The following is a 15,555-nucleotide window of genomic DNA, read 5'->3' as shown; positions in this document are numbered from 1 at the left end:
AGGGTTCAGCTCAATATAAACAAAAATTCATGAACCACCAAATTTCAGTTAATAACTTCAAGAAAAACACATTTAAAAAGTTACCCGTTTGTTCACTGGAGTTGTCAGAGCTACAAGTTTCAAGTTTGCATTCCCCTGTCTAAGAAAAAAGAGCCAAATAAATAATTAAAATGCACAGCTTTTTCAGTAACAATAATAACTTTTACCAGCACCGTCTTTAACATAGAAGAAATGGCCCAAGACACTTCAGAGGCGCAAGGAAAAAAACACTCAGCCAAAGGAGATATTAGGAAGGATGACCAAAAGCTTAGTTTTAAGGAGGGTTTTAAAAGGAAGAGGAGGAGAGGAAAGTAGAGGGGTGTAGGGAGGGAACTCCAGAGCTTATGACTGAAGGCAAATCCACCAATGGTGGTGTGAAGGGGGAAAATGCACAAGAGACCAGAGTAAGAGAACACAGGACGTATACATTATACAGGAAACTTTGTGTTATCCGGAGGCTAACTGTCCGGAATGCTCGAGCCACCGGCAAAAATCAGGTGCCGTTTTCGTTAGGTTTTTTTTCTTCTCGTTGCTTTTTTCCTCAACAGTCAAGTTCTGCAAGGTCTGCTGAAGCTGTTGCTAAGCTACAGAGACGCTTGGACTGTTTAGAAGCTGTTGGCAACGGGGTTTGTTGACAGATACGGAGCTCAGAAGCTTCCGTATCTTTCAACATTAGCGCTGGAGTGTCCGGCAGTTTTGAGGGAACGGCAACAGCTCGGTCCCGGATAGCACAAAGTTTCCTGTACATACACATGCACAAACATGCTCCAGCAGATCGTCTATGGAGTTGCACACAGTGAGTCAGAGGATATTCTGTTTCATGCCAGTAATGGTCTTGCCAACCAGGTGTGATGGAAGTGGACAGAGAAAGTGTGATGCTTACAGGCAGTGCAAGCGATATGCAAGATTCAGTTGCACCGAGAGTTTATAGCATCTGTTCTGTCAATGTCCAAGGGTATAAGTTTGTACCTGAAGTTATGCAGATTCCATCTAAATACAGAACCCTTTTCCATGGGAAGTCAACAGTTGGAGGAATTATCTTCTTACAAGTGACATCCAGTTTACAGCAAATTAGAACACAATTTATACCAACGGGAGTAAACAAACATGGGGTATGGCTCTTAATAAGGAGGCAGCAATTCATAGTTCTTCCACCTTATTACCCAAATTGTCTACTATACAACAGAATTGTTTACTATACAACAAAATTGTCTACTATACAACAGAGAAAAATGAACTAAGAGCCAGGATTTAACCAAGACATTCCCCTCTACAAAATTGTTAAGTTCAAGAAAAAACTAAAATCACAGGAGAGGAAAGGCTATTTTATTATATAGTAGTATAAATTTCCCTTACTTGGTAATGGCAGAAGAATCCCCCTCTGCAGTCAACAAGAAATCTTGGATGTGAACGGAGGGCCAGGACCAGACCATAACAAGAGCACAGGCATCCCACATGCTGAGGAAATTCTGAACCAAAGAAACAGCAAGTTAGAATTTAAAAGAAAAAGGGAAAAAAAGTAATGATTAAACATTCTGTCCCAAAACATTTGACATGGACCTAGACTTACAGTGTCATCCAAGACAAATATTGCATTCCCAAGAATTTGACACTTCTGCACACCTAAAATTAAAAAAAAATCTGTTACAATGTCTAGTCTGAAAAATCAGAATATGCAAGTGAACAGTATATTATAAACATATGTCAAACAATTACTCTTCTCTTCCCCCCCCCCGCCACTGAAATGCTACACAAAATGAGGTTCAGTCGTCTCAATACTGTCCAAATGGGTTGAATAGTCCACTTCTCAATCTCAAAGTTGTTTAATTCCAATTCTTATAAAGCATTTTTTCTTTTTAAACAATAAATTCTCACTTTGCTGTGTTAATTATGTTTCTGAATTAAAATTAGTGCAAAAAATTACTTATCATCAGAAGTAGATTGTAGATCAACACTAAGACTCCCCATATTTCTACATGAAAATGACCATCATTCAGAAAGGATATAGGAAAGGAATGGCTGTGGTATGGAATAGAAAAAAAGTTCACACTACTGCAATAGGAGTAGCTCTAATTTATTTGGGGCAAAGGCACATTGACGGGTGCCAAGAGAGGACATTTTACTTTATATCTAACCGATACTCGACCTGATCTAGTCATGTCAGAAAAACTGTCATGTTTATATTCACAGATTATACCAAATTGTGTGGGAAAGCAGCACTTTCAAAGAAATTCAGTTAGAGAACATAGCTGCAGTTATATTGCCACCTTTCAATCTGTGCAAAGCAGTTTCAGCTCAGGAATGAAAACAATGGCAGCATAACTCAGGAGTGTGTCCTAAAGTGAATTATAAATGCACTAAAAACAAGTGGTGCGATTCCCAGCACACCGCCCCAGAACTCAGACTCACCCCAATTTGAGTTTGACAAGAAAAAGTATTTTAAAAGTGTACTAGGGATCCAGTGAACCAAATAGTTGCTTCCTAAACTTGTATGCCAGTAATTTCCACAGGGGTTCTCCCAATCGTCCACCATAACTTTGGTGGAAACCCCAGAGAAACGGGATAAAATGATGTTTTTCCAGGGTTTCTGATCATTTTTCCAAAGTTACGGTGGGTGATCAGGAGAACACCCTCAGAAATTCTACCCCGTTTTTAATGTTAACAATGAGGGCTGACACACCTACCACTATCTGCTGGACATTAAAAATCACTGCTAGCTAATAGCTTTTAAAAATGAACCAAATACAGGAAACTTTGGTTTATCCGGAGGTTATATGTCCGGAATACTCGAGCTAACGGCAAAAATCAGGAGCCGTTTTTTTAGTTCTCGTTGCTTTTTTTTCCCCAATCAGGCACTGCAAGGTCTGTAGCTATAGCAACAGCTAGAGACGCTTGCAGCTGCAGCCGACTGTTTTGAAGCTGTTGCTAAGCAACAGGGTTTGTTGATTCACACGGAGCTTCTCAGTTCCCTATGTTTAAACATTAACTCTGGTATGTCCGGCACTTTTGATTTTACGGCACCAGCTTGGTCCCGTCAGTACTGGATATCAGGAAGTTTCCTGTACAGTGATGCAGACGGGTCTGTGTGAAATAAGTGTGCATCATTACAGTACATTAAGAAATGATTCAGGTAAACCAAAATAATAAAATATTTTATAGGCACATCAATAAAAAAAAAGGTTGGAAAGGGAATAGGGCCATTAGGGGATAGACAGGATAATAGCACAGGTTACAAAAGAGAGATGGCAAAAATATTAAATAATTATTTTGCTTTAGTATTTACCAGGGAGATAGAACAGGTAGACATGACATTGGATGAAAAGATTAGTAATGAGATAAGTGCATTTAAAATTTTTAAAGGGGATAGATTAAATAAATTAATCAAACTCAAAGAGGATAAAACCCCTGGTCCGGATTGATTGCATCCACGTATTTTAAAAGAATCTGGGGAAGAGATAGCAGAGACATTACTACGCATATTTAATAATTCGTTAGAAAAAGGTATAGTGCCAGAAGACTGGCAGATAGCTAACGTAATACCGATATTTAAGAAGGGGGATAGAACATGTCCAGGGAATTATAGACCAGTCAGCGTAACATCGGTGGTAGGAAAAATAATGGAATCCCTACTAAAGGAGAAAATGGAATCCCTACTAAAGGAGAAAATAAAAGAACATCTAGAAACCAAAAATATAATAATGAATACGTCAACATGGATTTCAAAAGGGAAAGTTTTGCTTGACCGACCTTATTTAATTTTTTGAAGAGTTAACAGAGAGAGTAGACAATGGTAATGCAGTAGGTGTAATTTATCTGGATTTTCAAAAGGCCTTCAATGAGGTACCCTATAATAGACTGATGAACAAGGTCAGAGAATGCGGAGTCAGGGGACAAGTAGCAGAATGGATTGCTGGCTGGCTTCAGGACAGAAAGCAGAGAGTAGGAGTAAAGGGTAGCTATTCACAGTGGCAGAAGGTGGGTAGTGGTGTTCCACAAGGACCAGTGCTGGGACCACTGTTTTTCACAATTTATATTACCGATTTAGACTTTGGAATCAAAAACACAATTTCTAAATTTGTGGATGACACCAAATTGGGTGGGATAGTCAATACTGAGGAGGACTGCAACAAGTTACAGGAGGACATAATAAGCTTGCAGAATGGGCATATAATTGGCAAATGAAGTTCAACACAGATAAATGTGAGGTATTACATTTTGGTAATAATAGGGAGGTCACTTATCACTTGGAGGGTGCGAGTCTAGGTGGGGTAGTGGAACAAAGGGATCTAGGAGTACAAATACACAAATCACTAAAAGTAGCGACACAGGTTAGCAAGGCCATAAAAAAAGCAAACCAAGCACTAAGGTTTATTTCTAGAGGGATAGAATTGAAAAGTAGGGAAGTTATGCTAAACCTGTATCGAACCTTGGTTAGACCACACTTAGATTACTGCGTGCAGTTCTGATCTCCATATTATAAAAAGGATATAGAGGCACTGGAGAGGGTGCAGAAGATTTACAAGGATGATACCAGAAATGCAAGGGTATACATATCAGGAAAGGATGAACAGGCTGGGTCTCTTTTCTCTTGAAAAAAGGCTGAGGGATGACCTAATAGAGGTCTTCAAAATTATGAAAAAATTTGATAGAGAGGATAGAGAGAGAATGTTTTCACTTGTGGGGAAGAGCATAACTAGAAGCCATCAATAGATGATAGTCACCAAGAAATCCAATAGGGAATGCAAAAGAAACTTCTTTACCCAAAGAGTGGTGAGAATGTGGAACTCGCTACCACAGGGAGTGATTGAAGCGAATAGTATGGATGCATTTAAGGGGAGGCTAGACAAGCATATGAGGGAAAAGGGAATAGAGGGTTATGCTGATAGATTTAGATGAAGAAAGATGGGAGGAGGCTTGTGTGGAGCATAAACACCGGCATGGGCTGGTTGGGCCGAATGGCCTGTTTCTGTGCCATATATCCTATGTAATAGTCACCCACGATTGAAATTATTGTCAAGGTTTGTGGCGCCAACTGCAAAGACAAAAAATGTTGGGGTGTACAACTAAATCCAGAGATTACTAGTCCAAGGAAGTGTTACATTTTTTAAAGAATTAGTGAGTCCACATGTGCAGTACTGCATCCAAGTGTGGTCACCACACTGAAGATTATGGCCTGGATTTTGCAATCAATCAGCAGCGAGTGAACGGTGCCAGCTGTTCATTGCACGTGCCCAGACTTTCTAAAAAAAAAAAAAAAAAAAAATTTTTTTATTTAAATCTCCAACAAAAACCATATGGGTTACTCAGGTTTACAAATAGAGGCATAGAATATAAAAGCAAAGAGATCATGCGAGAACGTTATAAATCACTGGTTAGGCCTCAGCTGGAGTATTGTGGACAATTCTAGGCACCACACTTCAGGAAAGATGTAAAGGCCTTAGAAAGGGTGCAGAGGTTTACCAGGATGTTACCAGGGATGAGGGACTCCAGTTATGAGGAGAGGTTGCAAAAGTTAGGACTGTTCTCCTTGGAACACAGAAGGTTAAGAGGTGACCTAATAAGAGTTTTTCAAGATAAGATAGAGTAGAGAGAAAAACTATTCCCTCTGGCGAGTAGGTCAATAACTAAAGGTCATAGATTTAAAATTATTGGCAAAAGATCTGGGGGGGGGGTGGGGTGGATGAGGAGAAATTTTCTTCACTCAGCGTTGTTGGGATCTGGAACGCTCTACCTGAAAAGGTGATGGAAGTGGATTCCATAAATAATTTTTAAAAGGAGTTGGACAGGTACTCAAAGTTGAGGAACTTTCAGGGTTACGGACAAAAAGCGGGCATCTAGGACTAAGCACGACTGCTCTTTCAAAGAACCAGCACAGACACGACGGGCTGAATGACCTCCTTCTGTGCTGTAAGTTTCTATAATTCTATGAATAATTAAAATGTGAAGAAATGAGACTCCACACTTGTAAAAGTTAATTTTCAATGCCAGAGAGGTTGATTGGCAGTAATTAAGACTTATCACACTGTTAAAAATGTACTTGCACTGGAATGGACAAGCCCCAACTATTTCTGGCAAGTTTAGTGCGTATCTAACACGTATATACCGCAACTTCACCCCCTTCCATGTGTTTCAATGCTGCAAGGTACCGGTATCGCGAAGCTTCTGGGAGGAGCCGGAAACTCAGACAGCAACTTCCTGATTTCCCCATTTAACTGCGCAGCGCTAATAGCCTCACCATAATTTTTACCATAAAATCCGAGCCATTAAGAGGAACAAAGGTCTTTCTGATTTTAGATCACTTAACTATGACATGGAGGGTAAGGAATCGAAATCTATTCTCACTAGAAAAAAACATTAAAAGGAGGATATGATTCAAGATATATTCAAAATAATGGAGAATAGTCAAGATAAATACAGAAACGCTTTTGTATAAAATCGGGAGAGATGAATCATAAAATAATTATAAGTTCAAGCAGCCACTTACAAGATTGAGCATAATGAACAACTTTACATACAATGAACTAACTGGAATAGGCTGCCACCTACAGGAGTCAATACTGCTCTACTGAAACATTCAAAAGGGAGTTAATTCAACTCTCAAGTCAAGACTGTGGGCTTGATTTTGCTGGCACTCGGAGGGCGGGTTTGGAGGCGGGTCCGCTGTCAAAGTAGGAAAGATTGACAGTGGGTAGGAAACCTGCTGTCAACCCGCCTCCACGAGTCTCCCAGGTGTCGGGTCTGTCAAAAGAGAACTGACCCGACACCAAGCGGCGGGGGAGACAATTAAGCTCATTAAATGGCTTGTTCAGAGCCAATTTAATGGTATTTTGAGGCTTCCTTCCAATTTTACGTGCTCCCCCATGGGTTACCCGCTGCTCGGGGAACACGCCAGCTCACCCTGGCGTGAGTTGAGTCTGTTCTGATGTATCTGATAAGCTGACAGCTGCAGAAGTGGTGTAAAGGATGCCATGTAGCAGATGGTCAGTTTCAGAGTGCAGAAACTGTTTGGTTACTGCATTTGTAAGACATAGAGATTTCTTTAGCTTGCAAGTGTTTAGAGCCAACTGTATGTCCAGTGCCACCTCATTGGAACAACCTCTCACCATTGACAAATTGCTCGTCATCTCACCTGTAGCTGTCATCTATTGCAGCAACATCGGTGCCAGAGAAACTATCTCAACTTGCTCCTCTGATTGCTTCCATGCTCGAACCCAACACCAACATCACCAGGCACACCAGCAGCACCAACAACAACAACACCAACCTTCTCCGCCATCAGCTGATGCTGCACAGGACACAGGGCATCAGCCCTGACAACACTGCTACCCGGGAGGCCAGTGATGGCATCACCATAGCCAGACTTACTTCACTTGACACTATAAACCCTGGCTGCCACATGATACACCAGGCTGACACCATCACACACCAGCACCGTGAAGCATCCCTTTAATGTCCAAGCCATTCCATGCACACTCATCACTATAGCCAGGGGGGGGCGAAGTTATGTCTCAACATTCACTGGAACTCAGTAAGACACTTCTCAAGGTGCGCACAGATCTGTCCAAGGGGGTAGTGTTGAAAATATAGATTTCATTGTATGATAACACATTACCAGAAACTTCACATCGACATTGGCTAAACCTCTCAAGTGCCTACCCTCGTGTGTTGTTAGTTGGTATGCTTGCAGTAGCATGAGGGTGATGGGTGGCTAGTGAGATGGGGAAGTGATAATGTAGGCGCAAGGTAAGTTGGTGTGAGTAAGGATGTGCAGAAGGGTATGGAAGACAGGGTGATGGGGGTGTGTTGAGTGGCCAGCAAGGTGAGTTTGAGTGTGGCTTTGCATTAACGTTTCGTCATCCACTGAAATCATTGAAAGGTTGGCGCCACTGCAGCCAGGGATTTCCGACGACATCCCTGCTTTTGCCCTCCTGTGCAATGTGCAACCAGGCTGCAGTAGTGTCCTGGGGAGGTCTCTTCCGCCCTTGGAAGGTAAGAGAGCCTCCCTGTGTGCTGTGACTCCGTCCATAAGCATATGGAGTGAGTCATTGGAGAGCCTGGGTGCAACCGTCCACCTTTGTGCAGTGCTCGTCAGTGTTTGCAGCACCTCAATGCTGTCAAACACTGACAGAACAACTGTCAAACTCAATGTGGCCGTGGTCCCTTTAAGGAAACCGGCTGATGACAAGTCATCAAATGACATCATCAGACCCGCTTCCTGTTAATTGGCTGGGAAGCCTGCAGGGCGGGCTTAACAAGGCCAATCAAGGGAAAATCCCTTTGACAGAGCGGCTGCAGCCAGAAGCGGGATAGGAACCCGGCAAACAGCTATCCCGCCTCCGCAGAGAAAATTCAGCCCTATGAGGCTATGTGATTGGTGTAACAAAATGAGAAAAGATCAGATCAGGTCTCGAGAAATTAATGTGATGATGGGGAATGCTGCACGTGTTGATTGGCCTTTTCTCATTCTTATATTATATATTTAATGCTGACTGTGTGCCAAAATTGCAAACACATTCAGTTCTTCAGTATTTATACCTCACTTCCTTGAGCACAAAATTTGCCAAAGATATATATTTTTTTTTTTTAAATGCCCACCAACTGCTACAGTGGAGTGCTGACTCTTTGAGACAGGAACATGAATTCCAATCTCAACTAAAATTCTCATTTTCTTGTAATAGCATGGGAAGAACAGAAAGAAACATTAACCAGAAAAGGGTTTTTGACGACCATGCACTAAACGCCTCATGGAGAATTGATATTTTTGTCAAGTATGGAGATCACTACAGACTGGCCCCTCATTAAGGACAGAGTGATTAAGGAAACAAAAGAGAGTGATATTAATTGCACAACATTGAAAAAAAATGGCCAGTAAATATTTTATCAAAGCTATAGCAATAAACATTTGCCAAACTATTGATTCACAATGTTCAAATTTCACATTTACCTTTCATTATGGATGAATCAACCACATTGTTGACTTCTAGTTCCTTGACAGCATCCATGTTCCATGTTGATAGTACAATGTCACCTGTGCCCTAAAGTACAATACTATATGAACAAAATAATTTCTCTCTCTTGCACACATTAAGGCGTCAAAAACAAAAAATAATTAGGTCATAAAATTTTGCCTTGATAACATAAAACACAATGAAATTACAAAAGCTTTTCCTGCATAATATGTACTACTTTGCACATTACAGGAAACTTTGTGTTATCCGGAGGCTAAGTGTCTGGCAAGCTCGAGCCACCGGCAAAAATCAGGAGCCGTTTTGTTAGTTTTTTTTTCTTCTCGTGGCTTTTTTTTCCCCCCAACAGTCAGGCTCTGGAAAGTCTCTCTGAAGCTGTTGCTAAGCTACAGAGACGCTTCCAAGGTACGGGCCGACTGTTTAGAAGCTGTTGCTAAGCAACAGTGTTTGTTGTCAGATACGGAGATGAAAAGCTCCGTAAGCTTCAACATTAACGCTGGTGTGTCCGGCAGTTTTGAGAGAACGGCAACAGCTCGGTCCCGTCGGTGCCGGATAGCACAAAGTTTCCTGTACATACATTCATTCCTTTTATCAGTTGCACTCAAATGGACTGCCAATATCCTCTCTATAGCACATTGTGAATACATGCAGAGAGCGAGATCATGTTCCATACTACAGAATTGCAGAAGAAAAAAAATGAATTAAAATGGCCCAGAGAAAAAAGTTATTCTGTTTCCCTCCCAGTTTGCTCCCTGCTTCTACTGAAGGTTCTGACTTTGATTGGCAGATGGCTCCACAGTTGAAGATGCCCTCTGGTACCTCACTCAGGTAATTCTGTGCTGTGACTTGCATTGCAAAAACAAAGTATGCACATTATATGCCATTTTATTCAAAAAAACATACAGAAAACAAAAAAGTCGATGTCGTATGAAAACTACAGCATTTTTAAACAAGCATTTAAATTACTAAACAAAAAAAAATCAAGTTGGAATTAGTTAGCAAATCTATAATGTGTAAGCAAATGAAGAGAAAGCATTCTCAAGAGTTAGGACTCCCAACACAAAAACAAACTCTTTATAAATAGTTTGTCTTTAACTTTCTCCATAAATTCTTTTCAATTTCTGATTTATTATATATGCCTTGCAACCTTTGCAACGAAAAAAAAGAAACCCAGTGGTTCAATTTCTGTGGAGGTTCTCCCAATCGTCCGCTGTTACTGCTGCAGACACCCTGAAGAAACAGTGTAAAAGGGTATCTGCAGATCCTCCTCCGCGGTTATGGTGGATGATCGGGAGAACTGCTGCTGAAATTTAACCCCACAGTGATTTTACACTGGGTTCTGACCTGACTCAGAAGTGTATAAGCAGCCTCAATTTCTTTTTTAAAAAATGTTCCAACGAAAGGTCATCAACCTGAAACGTTAACTCGGTTTCTCTCTCCACAGATACTGCCTGACCTGTTGAGTATTTCCAGCATTTTCTGCTCTCAAACTTGCTTCAGGAGCTGGCGAGCTGCTACAATTATCAGGAATTGGCAAATAAGACCATTTCTCCATAAAGAGCACTTGAACAGTAGTCTTAAAGGGGATAGGCCAGATCAAACATGACTTCATTTTAAGAGCTAAACATCACAACTGTGCTCTAGACCCCAGATCATCGCTGTAAGAAAGAAAGCAAGACTTGCATTTCTTTAGCGCCTTTCACAATCACTGGACGTCCCAAAGCGCTTTACAGCCTATGAAGTGCTTTTGTATTGTAGTGACGGTTGTAATGTAGGAAACGTGGCAGCCAGTTTGCACACGGCAAGCTCCCACAAACAGCAATGTGATAATGACCAGATAATCTGTTTTTAGTGATGTTGGTTGAGGGATAAACATTGACCAGGACACCTGCTCTTCTTCGAAATAGTACCATGGGATCTTTTACGTCCACTGAGAGCAGACGGGGCCTCGGTTTAACGTCTCATCCGAAAGATGGCACTTCTGACAGGGCAGCACTCCCTCAGGACTGCACTGGAGTGTCAGCCTAGATATTTGTGCTCAAGTCTCTGGAGTGGGAACCACAACCTTCTGATTCAGAGGCGAGGGTGCTAACAACTGAGCCAAAGCTGACACTGTATCCTCATAAACACAGATTAACCCTCCCCCGATAAACAGTAGAACACACTCCATTCTAGATACTTTCATTGATAGTAGTTTGATGCAGGTCTCAGCAGCTGAAGACCTCATTCTCAATGCCAGCAGTGGAAATCATGGTTTTGATTTTGTAAACAACTATTGATGTCAAATAACTATTACAAAATATTAAGAAGGAAACCACTTACCCCAACTAACAGTTTAACATTATTTTTCAAACCGTCAATCACTGCATGATTACAGCCAGCTGTGTGCTTATCCTCAGTCCGAACAAACTTGATCTTGATCTGTTCCTTTAACTAATGGGAACAAAAGAAAATACATTTTAAAATGAACTGCAATGTATTTTCCTGCAGAATTAAGATATAGCATTAAGGCATTTAAAGTCTTGAGGTCTTACTGCTTTTGTTGTATCAAAGTCCAGCATCTCAATTGCTGTAACAAAAAGGGGAAAAAAATCAGAACAAGTACCAGAAATGATAAATCTTAATGAAACACAAAAATTCCAAATCACTGACCAATTGACAGTGGCATTGTTCACAAATGAGCCAGTGGCGTGATGCAAAACAGCATTATGACGAACATTGGTTTATTGGTGGAAGCCTAAGGGATCAAGGAGCATTGGGCAGGAGACCTGGGATCTGGCCGCACAGGTATGGGTCTCAAGCACTAGCAGAAATTTGAAGGAGATCCCAGGGTCTGAGAGCAGTGGGAAGGGAGCTCTGGACGTCTGGGTGCATTGGAAGCAGTGTTGGGATCAGGAGCACAGGGAAGCCAGAGCATTGACAGAATCCTGGGAGGGAATTCTGGGAGCATGGGGGGTGGGGAAAAGAAAAAGGAGGACGGCAGAGAATGGAATCAGAACTGCAGGTGCACCCCCCACTACACTACCACCTCCCAGACTCCTTCTCCAACTCGTCCATGGCCCCTTTTAAACAATCAGACACCCTCACTGTTTTTCCCCAATGTCAGCCAGTTTCCACTTGTACATTCCTACCTTAAAGGTTGAGGGTGGTTTTGGGATGTCAAAGTATTGGGGAGGGGCTTATTGGGTGCGATAGTACAGAGGTGGGCATGCATCTGGGATTAATGGGGAGGGGGTACTGGGTGTGTGCACAATGGAGAGGGTGGCGACTGGATACAGGAGGACACTTACTGGGTGCGGAATTTTGGAGCAGGGTTTAAAACACAAAACAGCAGAGCAATGTGCAGGATTTCTCTTTCTTTCCCCTCCATTACACATGAAACAACGAACACTTGCATTTGTCAATTCCAAATCCAAAAAATATTTTTTAAATGCTCAATAACTGTTTCCAGTACTCTGAAGGCATTATAAACAACCAGAACAAATTTCAAGCACTGCTGAGTTTGCTCATAGCTAGGAACCTGGGCTCTCTGGGGAAAATGTGGGCAGACCATCTGATAAAATTTAAAGCAGTCTTTGGGCAGGGTTGGGGGAGGAAGATATACAGGCTTTTGCCTAAAAGAAAATAACAGGTATTTATGTTCAAAGTTTGGCATCAGTGTGAAGTGACTTCACTGTTGTTAGTGTAAATACAGCCTGAATCCAGTCAAGACATGACCCAACAAGTGAACAAAGCAAAGGCAGTTTCACTAGAGGAAAGAATTTAAATTGGCTTCAGAATCAATTTAAGCCTTTGTACCCAATTTAGCAAAGCAGTTTAAGCTTCGCAACAAAGCTTAAAAAAAACTTATATTAAAAGTGAATTCCCAATCTACATCAGAAAACCGGAGGGGGGGTGGGGGAGTGGTGCAATGCTTGCTCAATAAAGATTTTAAATACTGCAGCTGGGGACAAAACCTGCTTGGCTGAAGAAAAAGAAATGATAAAATGCTGCACAAGCCTGTGGCTAGGAACCTGGTGGTAAGGAGGAGGAAGAAAAAAAGTAAACACTTTTTGTGGCCTATAACCAGAAACCTTGTAGTAAGATCAGCACACCTAAAGAAAAAAATTAAACTGTTGTCCGAGGGATAAAAATGCTGAAAACCAGGTATTAATAGAATCACCAGAGTTGGGAAATGGAACTGGGAGGGCCAAAAGTTGCAGAGGAAGAACCAGCCAGAATCCAAGTAAAACAGAAATGTTGAGAATAAATGGCAAATACTACTAGGAAGTGTGACAAAAGTGCGATACAAGAAGTGCACACTAGACAGAAGACTTGACAGAATACAATAAATATAACTTTCAATCTGATTAAGTTGTAAAACTATTGTTTTTTTGCAAACAACCCTTTATCCCAAAACACCACAATTTACCCGCGCCAAAGCGCACAGGCATCAAATACTCTTGGCATAATTTGCTTTGAATTTTACTTATTGATAACAAACAGAATTAGAGATTAAACTTTATATTGTTCAATAAACCTTTTAAGGTTAGCGTAACAAATACTGTGAATTCTACATCATCTTGACTTCTGCATGCCACAAACATCTTTTGTATGCCATTTCTCAAAACTCCATTTAAATCCCTCTTGTCCAACTTCTGTCCCGACAATAGCAACAAGGAAGTTCTGGCCAAAGTTATAAAAGACATTGTCTGTTCTATGTACAGCTCCATTCATAGTTCCATTCCTATCTATACCAACTCAGCCAGTGCATCTCCAAAAAGAGATTTTCCTCCCACCCCTGCACGGTCAGAGTCCCCCAAAGCTCTGTTCTCATTTACATGTTACCCCTTTGTGATTTCATCCACAGCCACATCTTCTACACTTAATGTGATGTCATCCAGCTGTACTTCCCTATCAGTTCTTTCAACCCCACAGCCACCTAAGTGTCGAGTGCCTGTCTGACATCAAGTCATGGATGAGCCAGTTTCCTCCAACTTACTACTAGGAAGAACGAAGCAATAGTCCACAATACATAGACCCCGCCATAAACTCCGCTCCCTTAACTCTGATTTCATCTGCCTCACTGGCCACTCAGAGGCTAAACCAGACCATGCAAAACCTTGGCATTCTGTGCGGCACTGAGCTGATCCTATCCATCAGCAAATCCCATATCATATCTATCACCAAGACCATATATTTCCACCTGCGCAACACTGTCAGCCCTGCTCCTGCCTTATCACCCGAAGTCCTTGTCCATGCTTTTCCCATCTCTATACTCGCATCCTCAACAAACTCCAAAATGCAGCTGCCCGTATCCTTTCCTAAACCAAGTCCCGCCTACCCATCATTCTCCTCGCTTAAAAAGTTCCCCTTTACCCCCCATCCCCGCCCCCTCCATTTTCCTGTTTCTTTCCAAAATATGTTAGAGTCTTTAATATTAAATAAATCCTATTTAAATCCAAGTCTTTTACCTTGTTGAAGTCTGGCAAGCTGAAGGCATGAAACCCAGAAGAAACCATTGCTAGTTAGCAGGACCATGTAGTAGGTGCCTAAAAGGGGAAACAAAGGTTTACAGCTTGAAACTTCACTGTACAGAACGAGAATGCTTATCTTGAATAGACATTGGCACTTCAGCTTCTTCCAGGAGGTAGTCGTCGGGTACAGTTGAACATTACAGAAAGTGATTGATTCCTGCACGACTGAAACAAGGGAAGACCAACTAAGAAAGAGACTGATGGTATTGTGCCGATCTCCCCAGCCTGCGAAAATGAAATACAGTCAAAGATATGGGGGAGTAAAAAGAGAAAAGATTAGATTTAAATTACCTTAAAAGTAGCATTTTAAAAAGGCTTAATCTGAATTTAACATTCATACAACAACCTTGCATTTATATAGCACCTTTAACGTAAAGCATCCCAAAGAGCGTTAACAAAATTGGACACCGAGCCACATTAAGGCGATATTAGGACAGGTGCCCAAAAGCTTGGTCAAAGAGGTAGGTTTTAAAGGAGTGTCTTAAGGTGGAGACCGTGGTAGAGAGGCAGAGAGGATTAGGGAGGGGTTTCCAGAGCTTAGGGCCTAGACAGCTGAAAGCACAGCCGCCAATAGTGGAGCGATGAAAATCGGGAATGCGCAAGAGGCCATAATTGGAGGAGAGCAGAGTTAACAGAGGGTTGTAGGACTGGAGGAGGTTATAGAGATAGGGAGGGGCGAGACATGGATGGATTTGAACACAAGGATGAGAATCTTGAATGAAGAAATAATTTGTAATGGACTAGATTAAATTGACTGACGAGCAATAAAAGAGTTTTCTATAGGTGCATGAGTAGTAAGAGAACAGCCAAGGTGGGGATACAACAAAGAGATGAAGGAAACAAAAAGAAAATACTGCAGATGCTGGAAATCTGAAATAAAAACAGAAAATGCTGGAAATACTCAGCAGGTCAGGCAGCATCAGTGAAGAGAGAAACAGAGTTAACGTTTCAGGTCGATGACCTTTCATCAGAACTGGAAAAAAGCTGTATTATAGACAGTTTCCTCTGCCCACCTGGGGCTCTCTACTCGGAGC

At 41.6% G+C, this 15,555-nt stretch overlaps 1 protein-coding gene across 1 annotated transcript in view; it reads right to left on the bottom strand.

Annotated features, from left to right (window-relative positions):
• kntc1 (kinetochore associated 1) overlaps positions 1-15,555 on the bottom strand; it is a 133,065-nt gene that overhangs the window by 107,495 nt on the left and 10,015 nt on the right. Inside the window, exons 6-12 of the mRNA XM_085961675.1 lie at positions 14,459-14,536; positions 11,540-11,574; positions 11,328-11,438; positions 8,984-9,074; positions 1,610-1,662; positions 1,396-1,508; positions 85-139 (exon numbers count right to left, since the gene is read on the bottom strand). Of these exons, the coding sequence (XP_085817801.1) occupies positions 85-139; positions 1,396-1,508; positions 1,610-1,662; positions 8,984-9,074; positions 11,328-11,438; positions 11,540-11,574; positions 14,459-14,536 (536 nt within the window). The remainder of the gene's footprint in view (positions 1-84; positions 140-1,395; positions 1,509-1,609; positions 1,663-8,983; positions 9,075-11,327; positions 11,439-11,539; positions 11,575-14,458; positions 14,537-15,555) is intronic.

This window comes from Somniosus microcephalus, chromosome 19, assembly GCF_052327205.1.
Source record: "Somniosus microcephalus isolate GS21.2 chromosome 19, FLI_Smic_1.0, whole genome shotgun sequence".
In the NCBI taxonomy this organism is placed as follows: domain Eukaryota; kingdom Metazoa; phylum Chordata; class Chondrichthyes; order Squaliformes; family Somniosidae; genus Somniosus; species Somniosus microcephalus.
This window is presented reverse-complemented; position numbering and strand designations above follow the sequence as displayed.